The sequence below is a fragment of the Amphiura filiformis genome, chromosome 1, assembly GCF_039555335.1.
Source record: "Amphiura filiformis chromosome 1, Afil_fr2py, whole genome shotgun sequence".
NCBI lineage: Eukaryota > Metazoa > Echinodermata > Ophiuroidea > Amphilepidida > Amphiuridae > Amphiura > Amphiura filiformis.
In genome coordinates this window covers 24,261,352-24,274,052 of record NC_092628.1, presented here as the reverse complement: position 1 = coordinate 24,274,052, position 12,701 = coordinate 24,261,352, and the positions used below count along the sequence as shown (strand labels likewise).

Below are 12,701 nucleotides of genomic sequence, written 5' to 3'. Positions count from 1 at the left end.
AATGAACTTGTGCAAAACACCAAAGTGTTATTTTTCAATAATATATTGATTTAGATAATGAAAATTGATTTTTTTTGGCTGCTTCGACCAACAATACCCCGACTTTGTTGTTTATAATAAACCGTTCTACGTCATGTAACTGGTACATGAATTTGGAAAATCAGTGCAAAGGTTATTAGCGGTATCGATTCCAAATCAAAGTAAATTGATCACAAATAAATATACTTTGTACATGCTATCTGATACCACACGTGTTATAGCACTCATCAGGCACCGTGTTCATAAATAAACATATCCAATATAAACACATCTATACAGTATATACGAAAACCTAGATAAACTCAATGGGTTCCGTTGAATGATAGGTTAGCTGCCAAATTACAACCATTATAGTTCATTTTGCATTTCAATAGTTCGCACAATCAGTCTTGCTTTTCTTCTAGTTAAAAATCAACACGAAGAGCAAGACGTACATCAACAATGGACGTCTCGACCAATGACAAGAAGTCCAGTACAATGACAGTGCCATCGACGCACAGAAAGGACTCCAATACAAGTATGATATCTTCAATAGTCCGTTTGAAACCCAAGATGAACGTCTTCACCGGAGCAGCTATAAACATTGGCGTTATCATAGGCAGCGGGATCTTTATATCACCCAAAGGTGTTTTAGAAGGCGCAGGATCTGTTGGTATGACGCTGATCATATGGGTCCTGTGTGGTATTGTATCTATCCTCGGTGCATTAAGCTACGCAGAACTCGGGACAATGATACCGGAATTCGGTGGCGAATACGCATATATTCGGTTTGTTTATGGTGACTTTCCGGCCTTTCTTGCCCTTTGGATTCAACTGATATTAATACAACCCGGATCCATAGCAATTTTGACGTTAACATTTGGTAACTATTGCTTGCAGCCACTCTTTCCCGATCCAGCTTGCCCTCCTCCACAAGTAGCCGTGCAATTACTTGCCATCTTGGTAATAGGTAAGAAACATTTTAAAACCTTTTTACTTTAACTATACCTTTTTTCAGAGCCACAGAATCTTCAGTAGGTCAATGCTAACAGCCAACCTACTGTTGACGACTCTTTTTAGAGTCACCAAACTTGCGGTGGACATGACAAAGGGCAGTCCGCTTGAAGTTTGAACAGCCCTTTTCGGAACCACCGATCTGCAGTAGCAAATGGTTACACCTCTATGCTATAAACGACTCTTTTCAGAGCTACCATTTCGTAAGACGATAAACGCAACTTACCTGTGTATCATTGGGCAAAGGGACAGCCCAGTATGATGCTCTGTAGACATGGCACAGTTGTTTGACGGGATCATTTATTAATGTTTCTAATATTTAGCACATTACACATGTTTCAATTCTAGACGTTTACAATACCAACAGCTGTCACACCAATACATATATTTTTAGTTACATTTAACATAGATTTTTTTTCTTTATCTATGTTTTCATCTTTTTTCCCCTTTTTGTGGTCATTTTTATTTTATAAATTTACTGTATATTTGTGTGCAAATAGAGGGCGCTATTTACATATATTTTAAATTTAATTTAGCCAAATAATATGAGTTATTCCTTTCACTTCTAATAAAAAGTAGTTTGAAAATTTCCATGCTTGATGTTGCTCATTTTTATGATGCTTTTATGCAATTATACAAGCGCCATCAGTGCAGTGTTCAACTTTGCTTAAAAATAAATACAGTTCTACATGCCATCAAACAAAATATGGGGAAGTCTACAAGGTAGAGCTGATATCGATGAAAATTGACAGTTTTCTACTTGCCAATGACGAACCCGTTGAAACCCTTAAAGGCCCATTCAGTGATTTGCTCATCCGGCGATCGTAAAACACCTCCCCTGTCCTGTAGCTTTTACCTGTCTCATATTTTGAATTAACAGTATAATATGTCATTGTATTTATAACATTTTGACTCTATTTATAATCTTTCCAGTTAATTCTTGTCAATCATTTTGTGACACTCTAGGAATTTCACCATGCGACTTTGGCGGCACCAAGGGTGGAGAGGGGGTGGGGCATGGAGAAATTAGCCAAGCTTTCATTTATTTTTTCTATCTATCATTTTCCTAATATTCTTCTTTGTTCAGTTTTCTTTTGTGGAGTCAACGCCTGGAGTGTAGATGTATCGGCAAGAATTCAAGATGTGTTCGGTGTCTTCAAGGTGGTAGCATTGGGAGTTATCATCATTGGAGGTGCCGTAGAAATGGGGAAAGGTATCTACATTGAACCAAAGTTGGTAATGTATTGGTATGATTAGATTTGCGTCCGTGACGCGGTGTTTGCGGCGTGTGACGTCAATATATATGATTTCACGTATGGCGCGTGATGCTTTTAATGACATTAAATTGACATCAACATGGTCAAGCACCACCTACACTATCAAATTGTTTTAATTTAGAGAGTGTATGCACCGTGCATATAGTGCATGCAAAAAAGAAATCTGGATGAAGTTAAAATAATTGAATCGGCGCACTATTTGGTTTCTATCCTCACTTGCTGCAAGTTTGATAAAAAAAGCCCAACTACCATTAAATGTGCTCTTTCTAGTGAGACACTAATTGATGTACTTTTTGGCAGGTAATGTGGACAATTTTCAGAATGCCTTTGAAGGTACCAATTATCGTGGACTAGGTGTTGCATTTTATTCAGGACTCTATTCGTATGCAGGATGGTAAGTTTGAAACAGTGGTGTATCTTGAGTCAGTTGTCGGGTAGGGAGAGCTAGATAAAAACGTGAGCCATGCTCATAATGTGTACGAGGTGTTTGTTCACTTTAAACAAAAATATATGCTTGGACTATATTTATAAATACGCACGTGACCACCTTCGGGTCGCCATAACAGCTTGTAGACAGGAAGTCTCGAAGTGATCTTCTACATAGCGTGTCATCTTCATGTACATTTGAATGCAAAAGCGATAAACAACACGAGACTACTGTGCAGCAAAATTGTCTACAAAATGTTGTTTTTGATAACATATTACAATTCGGATGATATTTATTATAAAGAGTTCATATCCTTTTCAATGGCATGATGATTTGGTCACGCTTGCTGGTCTTGGCATGTCGTGCCCATGGGTCACGTGCGTATTTATAAATACGTATTTATAGATATAGTCGTCGAAGGTAGCTGGTTACATACATTATGATGCTAAATTATCCTTCAATGGGGATTGTGGCATTGAACACTCAAGCAGGTTCTCAGCGTTCCCGAGGATCCCTTTTATGGAACGTAATATTAATGTATATATTTTGAAATTCATACCATAACAGGTACACTGCAAACATACTGGTGGAAGAGTTAAAAGACCCATACAGGTAAATGCAATAAGCAAAATGATATTGCAAAAAATAGTTTAACATCGATTAATGTTGTTGCTATCTTAAAAGACATAGTCCATTGACATTATCATTACACATTCGATTGTTTGACAACAAATATTGGCACTTTCTATGCTGTTCTCTTCGCGTAAACATTTCAACGTGATAGCACAGCATTCAGCATTGCTGTTACGCATTTCTATACAGTAGTAACATTTTAACGGCTCTTTTTAGAGGCATAATTTTATTCGGTGGCAATTTAGTACATCTACAAGACTGATAATGCATTATCTATGTGGATTCGTCAGAGATTAAAGAAATCATATATCTCCCTCTTCTATAGAACCTTGCCACGAGCCATCCATTTATCTATGTGGACTGTCATCATCATTTACGTTTTAACCAACGTGGCATACTTTACCGCTTTGACACCAGCGGAACTGCTCGCTTCCAACGCGGTGGCAGTGGTAAGTAAAAGCACAGTTGATGGGTGATTTCAAAAAATTTTGAGAGAGAAAAACATTTGTTATGTTTTAAATTATATATTTGTATCTTATAGACTTTTGGAGACAAGGTCCTTGGTAATTTTTCTTGGATTGTGCCAACTTCAGTCGTACTATCGGTTTTTGGATCCGTTGGTGCTAATGTGCTGGCAGTATCAAGGTAAACCAATTATCTCTGTAGCAATCGAGATGGACCTAAAGGCGGACAGTAACAGTGTTCACATGATTGGTTGGAGTGGGCTCCTTTTGCTGAATAGTACTTTATCACGCATTCTGTTTCACATGCCTGATATATTCTCCATATTGAATATACGAATTTTTAGATCAACGCCACTGCCTTCCTTGCTTATCATGGTAAAGAGCGTTGGGGTGGGGTTTGTGTAATCGTGATGTGAAAAACTTGTCAATGTGGAATAAAGAATAATCTCATTGTAACATTACAACAGTGTATTCCCGTGATTACGCACTGTTCTCTAACTCTGATGTTTCTGCTCAATCAGGTTGTTCTTTGTTGGAGCACGCCAAGGTCATTTCCCAGATGTTCTCTCCATGTTGAATATACGAAGATCAACGCCACTACCTTCTCTAATTGTCATGGTAAATACAAGATGCCCAAATATTCAATAACAATATACTGTAGACTTCGAATAAAGTATACAGTATATTCAATAACAATATACTGTAGACTTTATTCGAATCTCCTTCAAGGAAATTAAATGAGTTATGGAATGGGAAACTTAACCATGTCTGGGGCTAATTTGTTGTATGAGTCCATTCGTTATCCCAAGTTTACTTAGTTACACATTCTCTACAATGTTGTAAAACATATCAAATAATTATAAATTGCATTTATAAAATAATACGAACTATTCTAGAGTAAATCAATTAAATATGACGGTGACTATTGAAGTATGCGTGATATTAAAGAGAGTCTCCGGCAATCATAGCATTATGCCTTAGGGTAAATACGCCTATTCTCGGTCACTTAAGAAACAACCCGGTCTATATCTTGCGTAAATGATTATAAAAGTTAGCTATATGGGAACGTGCATTCCACACAACACCCCGTTTAACATACCCTGCATGACATCAGTCGACGACAACGCCTATTCTCGGTCACTAAACACCTATTCTCGGTCACCGTATAGTTTTTCTATACCTATTCTCGGTCATTCTCTTTTGGAAGCCTGGTTGATCGGTATGATGCGGTTTTGATAACTTTTGATAAACCCATAATAAAATACGTGTGCAGTATTCTCAGATATATTGACAAGGAGCGATCCTTTCAAAACGGTTTATTGGCAAACATTTTCGTACCATCCGATCGGGGTCCGAGGTGGTCCTATTTTATGTTAGAAAAAAATCACATGGTTTTATTTAAAACAAACTCATATTGACCATAAAAACTAATAAAAACAGTCGGCTCTCAACACGCGATATTCAAAATTCCCGCGCCGAAATTGTCTAAGTGCAATGACGTAATCGTTATTTGTGCTCAATTGTCGTCAGCCTTCATTGTACTACTGGGACGTCATTGCACTCGACAATATTGGCGCCCGGGAATTTTGAATATCGCGTGTTGAGAGACGGATGTTTTTATTCGTTTATATGGTCACTATGAGTTTTTTGTTGTTCCAACCCTCTTTACAACATAACTCAAGAACCACAAGACCTACAAAAGTATATCTGTGATATTTGAATTCTTCTATACACTCACTATGAAATTATCAATGCAATTTTTGTCAAAGCTCACTACCATTCGCAACAGTTTTAAATAGTTGCTAACCTTAAAAATCGTTATTGATTGATAATCACATATTATTTTACAGACGATACTATGTATACTCTACTCTTTTGCAAAAAACGTGTATACCCTAATTAACTACTGTAGTTTCGCTGCTTGGACGATCAGTGGATGTGCTACTATTGGGTTGGTCTATCTGAGATGGAAAAGACCTGATTTACCGAGACCATACAAGGTAACGATACGGGCCATCATATTGGGTGTCTCATGATGGCACGTGTATTTACGTCCCAAATTCCATAAACAATTTGTGATATTTTACCATCGTTTTAGCTTTCTGTATTTTATATGTTACCAACTGTCAACATTTGAAAAATAATTGCCTCAGAGAAAAGCCAATTTCTGGAACGCTAGACTGCATAATCGTGTGATGTCTGACTTGTTATTGAACTGTGATATCTCTGGCACATATGAAGAATTTCTTTGGGAACTAAAGCTGTAAAAATAATTTAACCACATGGGCACCGCCGGCCATATTATCTGCCTCTAAGAACTATTGTGATTGGTTACAAAGATGTACATATCATGTAGCGAACCAATCAGAAATATGATAAGAATAGTGTGATGTACCCAAAGTAATTTAGTTTGCTCGTTTATCTTTGTTTACAATTTAAAGTTGGGAATCGCTTTTTTCACGTAATCCCAGTAAACAAAGTCAGGATTATTTATGGATGGAGAATCCCCCACAAAGGTCAATGTTTATAATTAGGCTTGGAAATGTCCAGATTAAATCGTATGTTGTGAAGGTGTGAATGAAGTAATGGGCTATCAATATGACGTCACATTTTGTGGTGCTTAGTATAAAAGAAAATGTAAATGATTTTGGAAGGAAGAGATTATTACAGTGTTGTTGTGGGCTAGGTAATGTGCTTACAGTCCATATGCCTTTAACGAAAGGAAATTGCGAACCAGATATAGCTTATGTAGTCAATGTACTACTATCTAGTAATAACGGAGAAGATCTAGAATACGTCAAAGTGCGTACCTCTTCCGAGGAAAAGGAATATATGCTTCTGTCGACTTGTTGAAGTCTGGTTTATGAAACAACACATCTGTCAATGTAAGTGGAAACATGGGGATGTAACTTTTCTAAGTTGTTATATTTTTTTCCGTTCTAACAGGTCAATATTGTCATTCCTATCCTGTTCATACTAGCTTGTATTTTTCTCGTCATAATGGGTACAGTATCAGCTCCTATAGACACTCTGATAGGTGTAGCCATTGCAAGTTCGGCGTTCCCGGTTTATTTTATTGTTGTCAGACCGATATGGAAATTCGAATGGGTGAATACGACTAGCGGTAAGTGTATTAACCAAATTGAGTGCAAGATTGAAACATCAAATGAGCGAAAAGAAAGTTTCTCCAAACCAGACGCGTAACCAGCGATGTTTCTCAAGCTAACAGCGGATTGGCATTCCTAATTACCAATGAATTTTATGAATGATATGTCTTTTCTGACTTAAACAGTGAAACATCATATTCTAAAGCGCAGTATCACTTCTATTTTAATAGTCCATTTGGTTTTCTTGAGGGAGCGACATTAGTACTTTGTCGCAGTTATTTCACGCGTGTACAGATGCACCGTCTTTGATCGCACCGATCATGTAAACACGCCCGTTCTTTGAGTCAATAAGCTTCAATACGTGCGGTTTAATACTACGCACACTGGAGCCCACACTGACGTCAGTCTTTTGAGGAACCTTAAAGGTGAACCTCATTGAAAATAAAGTTATATATCAATGGAAAGCTTATGATGTCAGGAATCAGAAAAGAATATTTTTATTTGCATAGCGTACCAGGCTAGACATAATCTCCATGCAAAGATTGGATATTGGCACCCCCCTAAATTACAAAACGAAATCGTTCAAATTGGGCGCTTTCGTTGATGACGTCAGCCCAGGGACACACAGTTACTTCCGGGTTTGATTGTAAACACAATGTCCGTGTATTACTGTGGCATGCATGGGGCCAATGCACGAATTCAGTCATTGTCAACTTACTTTACATGAAAAATATCTTCAATAAAATAAGAATAACATGAAGGAAATATCATGATCAAATTAAGAATGAAGTTCCTGAATAAAGTGTGTGGATTTAAAAATGGGGAAAGTGCTGGCCGGGGTGATTTGGGATAGGCCAAGCCATCCACGATATGCATAGGGAATATTACAGTAAAGCACGAAGAGCGAAGATTCGCCGAAGAACCGGAATGAAAACAGATTACAAAAAAAATAACTGCTAGTGATACCAGTACAGATCGTCACACCAAGTTGAGATGAACTTATCACAATGAGAAAATGAAGGAATATAATAAGGTACATGTACAGGATTTTTTAATTATTTCTTAGCTTTACAACCAGTCATGGCCGGTCATGTATGATAGGCGAACTCGTATAGATACATACGGGATGAGCTCAGTGACTGACTGAGTCTCACTACGCCGAGTGTTCAGTATCCGCGACTGTACTGAACTTGCAGACAAAATGACCGATTTGATATTCACATTCTGATATTTCCAACTTATTGCTACTTCATCAGCAAAATTTATTCCTGTAAATGTTCCAAATATAAGGGAACGATTGATCAAATCTGCTGAAACACCCCATGAAACACGGAGGACGAAGCCCCGAAGCGAGTCGCTGTGTTTGTGCATATCCGTCCCTGCAATTCAGCAGCAATTTACGCATCGTGTTCGGTAATCCATAAAACATGAATGTTTCACTTTTTCAGTACCGTACACTGATTGTACTATCATTAAAGAATCATGACACAAGTGACAATATTTTAATTTTATTCAGATTTCAAAATTCCATCAAATAACGGCATACTAAGCCTAAATTGTATTTATTTTATAATAAAGTATCTGCCCGAGTATCTGTTTCTTTCAATCGCGATTGTGTGGAAAGAATGTATTAACGCAATACGCTAAATATGAAAACCTTTTATGGGCTGGATTTGATGAAATCGGCGGTTTTTTATTATTTTTTTAATTACTGCAAGACGATATTTTGTTAAATCAGACATTTTAAAATGAATCAAGAATATATAGGGAATGTCACAAACAACTATTTAATTTGTTATTCGATCATGTTTATTCAGTCCATGACATGAACGGTAGCAGCATTTGCGCATGGGATTGATCCCAGCGCGAAATTCAAACTCAATTACCCAGTTATACCCAGCCAGTTATGACTGATTTTGTCAAAATGTACGGAAAATTTATGTGTTGACAATAATTCTATTATTTCTAATATATATAGAAGGAACCAGCAATTTGAAGATTCCTCTAATTTCAAGCTTTATTGTGAAAATCAGACTTGCCGGGCAGCTTGCAAAGTACAGGAAGCAAGTCTTGTTTACATGTTTCCGAGTAGGATCACGTGACTGCGAACCCTGAGCTTACGTCACGAGTATTCCCAAGGTCATAGACGATTGATTTGGGTGCTTTTGGGCGCCTTAAAAAGACCAAAAATTCAATCATTTTTTTAATTTTTCAGCTTTATTAGCAATCAAAAAAATCGGAAAAAATAATTTTTACTACCCTGACATCATAAGCTTTCCATTGATATATAACTTTATTTTCAATGAGGTTCACCTTTAATGGACTATTATATAATCGAAGACCGAATTAAATAGACTAGTTTGCGTATGACGTCCTGTCAACCAGACCAAAAATGCTGTACTGCGCAGGTCAGCAACCAATCACGTCGCGCCTTTACCCTGACGTCAGACGCAAACTAGTCTTTTTAATTCGGTCTTCAATTATAGTACGACGTTGTCCGATTTTTTGTTAAGACAAACGCTGCCATTTTCGGCTCTCCGATGCGATTTCCCGCTCGAACATGTCAAACGATTAGATTTATTCGTCTTTGTTCTTGTTCTCAACGTTTTGTCTCAGCGAAACGTTATATGCGTCTGTCGCAACGGCAATACGCAGGCCCCGAACGCAGGCAAGCCGTCGGACTATTATCATATTCAGGCCTTATTATTGTCTCGGTCCCAGCCAGTTTGTGTTCCTCAGTCACTAAACAAACCGTCTGGCGACAACCCGTGATATGACGATCGCTGATTGGTTACTGAAATTCCAAATAAAAAGGTTTTCAATTGGCTATTGTCCATATGACTGCTAAATTAGGACATCACTTGTATAAGTGACTCTAAACATATTTGTAAATACCGCAAAAGAAAAATGTACGCCCGGATGTACGCTAGCTTACAATATAGCAAAAGCGCCAATCGTCTGTCCATCAACCGCTACTTGCGCTGAAGACCAGCGCTCGATTGACAGCTAATTTTTACCTCATGTTTTTACCGAGTTAAAGGGGGGTAACCCTATCAGTTTAGGATATGGATTGTCTTCAAACTTACATACAATTTCAAATATTGTCCCTTTATGCATCTATGGGAGAAAACGAGAACATTTTCAGCGTAAAAGTGAATAATTAGCACAATTAGCAAGCCAATACGTTGGTACGCATGCATTGCATTGTGGTCCGGCATCCAGAAACAACACTCCCGTCGAGTGCTTCGCCATACCACTACGCCCATCATTCTTGTGACAAAATATCTCATTCTTTTTATTTTAATTTGACCCTGATACATTTCCTTTTAATTTTGTATATTATCATCACGTACATTTTACACTTATCTTTTATTTTAGGGTTTGTTTTAATGAAAAAGTGTTTTTTTTTTATAATATTTCTAATTAATTAATTAATTAATTAATTAATTTTATAGGGGACATTTTTCTCATATTTTTTTCATATTCCTCGTATCATACTTAACAAGATAAGGTCTTGTTTTGTATTTATTTCATCCTTATGTATTTCTTTATTTTAGTTTTAAGCGTTTATTATTATAGCGCCCTCATTTTTTCGGACCTATTTCCGTTCGTGCGAATTGGCAGGGAGTAATACGGCTCTTATTCACGGAATCATTTTTTCCTACCCAGAATGTCGAAGGTGGTTATCAGTATAGCCTGTTTGTTTCTTGATTTCTCCAAAAATACATCAAATTGGATCGTCAAATTTCAGGATGGTAATGAGAAAAATATAATCTATTAAATGATACCAAAAACGCATCAACAATGAGAAAAATCGGGGGGATGATGCTGTCGATCGGGTCACGGACCTTTAATGTTCAGCCATTCAGAAAAGACGTATTATGAGGTTGTCGCCAGACGGTTTTGTTTAGTGACGAAGGGGGCACAAATTGGCTGGGACCAAAATATTAATGACCAGTGCGTGCGGACCGTGAGAAATTGCAAAGTGTCTTTACGATGATCTGCTGTTCATATGCCTGACATTTGGAGAAATACGCGCAAAACGCGATAACATTTGCCATTCTACATGTTCTAACAACTAAATTGCGGCGCATTATTATCATTAATAATGATTATAATATATTCTGGTCTCAAATATGCATCATTAATATAATAATGCTTATGCATTTGGTCTCAAATATGCCTTAAAGGTAACTCAAGTATTGGTTGATTACGTCGTAGGATTTTGTGCCAGGGGCAGAGCCGGATTTACCTTTTTGGGAGCCCTGGGCCAGGCTAAAATTTGGAGGCCCCAAACCCACCGCGACGGAGGCACGTGCAAGCAAGTGGTCAAGTTTTGGTTTAGGTATAGGATCGAAAGTGGCGGCGAATATAGAGGAATAGATTCTATTAAGGCATTTTCGAACGAAGCGCGCGAAAAAAAAAATCAATTTCAGACTATTTTAGCCCACAATGAAGGTGAATTGTGCTATATAATGTGCCCGTACGCACAAAATTTTGCAATTTTACCCAACTTTTGGCCCAAAATATGGTGTTTTTCGGGCTATAAAGAATGCAGAGAGCAATTTTGGGGCCCCAAAAATTTGGGGGCCCTGGGCCCGGGCCCATCTGGCCCAATGGAAAATCCGGCTCTGACCAGGGGACAAGACAATAATTTGGTCCCCTCTCCTCTCCTGGTTGAAACGTCATTGATAAAGATTTTCTTGCCTGGTCTTCATAAAAGGGATATGCAGTTAAACGGTAATGTTTAAGTGTCCTTTCTGAAACATGTTAAAGTGAGTTCTTTAAAACCAAAATTTCGTTTCAAATAAAGGTAATAGTTTTTATAAACATACCGTTTTGACATACTAAAATACAGTTTCAACAATTTCATTTCAGATGCCGTTACGGTTTGGCTTCAAAAGTTTCTTGAAGTTGTCAAAGAAGAACCAATTAGTAAACCAATAGACACAAAAACAAAAAGTCTTACCGAATCGACACCACTACAGAAGTGAACTGTTTAAAACCCAAAACGAGAAAACTTTCTTAGAAGTGAAATGGTCAACCAACCGCTAAAGTGTTAAAATGTCCATTGTTCAATGCTATGGCGATACCATTGGTAGTGTAGCAAAATTGATGGATTCTACAGTCTATTATTATCAAACTCTCTGTGTTCATAAACGAAGAGGTGGTTTTTAATCTGCATGATTCGTTTGTTTAACCATATTGTTATATTTTGATATTTTGTGAATTATGGAAACAAATTTATCTTGTATCTTGGATATATGATTATATGGGGGATGCTTTAATAGGGTGATACAATAATAAGCCCAATCGGCATTGGAAGTTTACAATTCATTGTAGGACAGTTTTTGCAGTTTTGGGACACTTTGTCCTTTGACCTTTCAGAAAATTCAGAAATATTGGGTTTTTGTACGTACAAAATATAATCTAAAATGTTTTACAATATTTAAAACAAATATAAAAAATATTAGAATTTTATAAATTAATTATTTGGTATTTTTAATGATCAAAATTGTGACAATAATAAGAAAATTAACAATAATTACGTCAATTTTCCCGATATGTCAGAGGTCAAAGTGTCCCAAAACTGCTCTCAAAAACCGGAAGTTAGAATGGCGATTGGGCTTATTATGTGTACCCCGGGGTGCATTATAAGTAGGGGCGCTTTTTCTGGTAGGTTGATAGGTGAGGGAAAGCAAATCTGGCATGTGTAAAGGGAAGGGGTCCAAACATTTTTTTGCACGGGGTGGGGATTTTG

At 37.3% G+C, this 12,701-nt stretch overlaps 1 protein-coding gene across 1 annotated transcript; it reads left to right on the top strand.

The window, feature by feature from the left end:
- Positions 1-480: 480 nt before the first annotated feature.
- On the top strand, positions 481-11,934 carry LOC140157275 (Y+L amino acid transporter 2-like). Its single transcript, XM_072180410.1, has 10 exons — positions 481-988; positions 2,120-2,245; positions 2,610-2,703; positions 3,304-3,348; positions 3,695-3,818; positions 3,911-4,014; positions 4,355-4,451; positions 5,684-5,833; positions 6,780-6,957; positions 11,819-11,934. Exons 1-10 carry the CDS (start codon positions 481-483, stop codon positions 11,932-11,934), a joined length of 1,542 nt encoding a protein of 513 aa, XP_072036511.1.
- The last annotated feature ends 767 nt before the right edge of the window (positions 11,935-12,701 follow it).

Excerpts from the sequence above, each read along its gene's own strand:
- LOC140157275 (XM_072180410.1), top strand. The coding sequence starts at position 481 with ATGGACGTCTCGACCAATGACAAGAAGTCCAGTACAATGACAGTGCCA. Across the intron at positions 2,246-2,609 it reads TGCCGTAGAAATGGGGAAAG|GTAATGTGGACAATTTTCAG; the intron begins GTATCTACATTG and ends ACTTTTTGGCAG. Across the intron at positions 3,349-3,694 it reads GAGTTAAAAGACCCATACAG|AACCTTGCCACGAGCCATCC; the intron begins GTAAATGCAATA and ends CCTCTTCTATAG.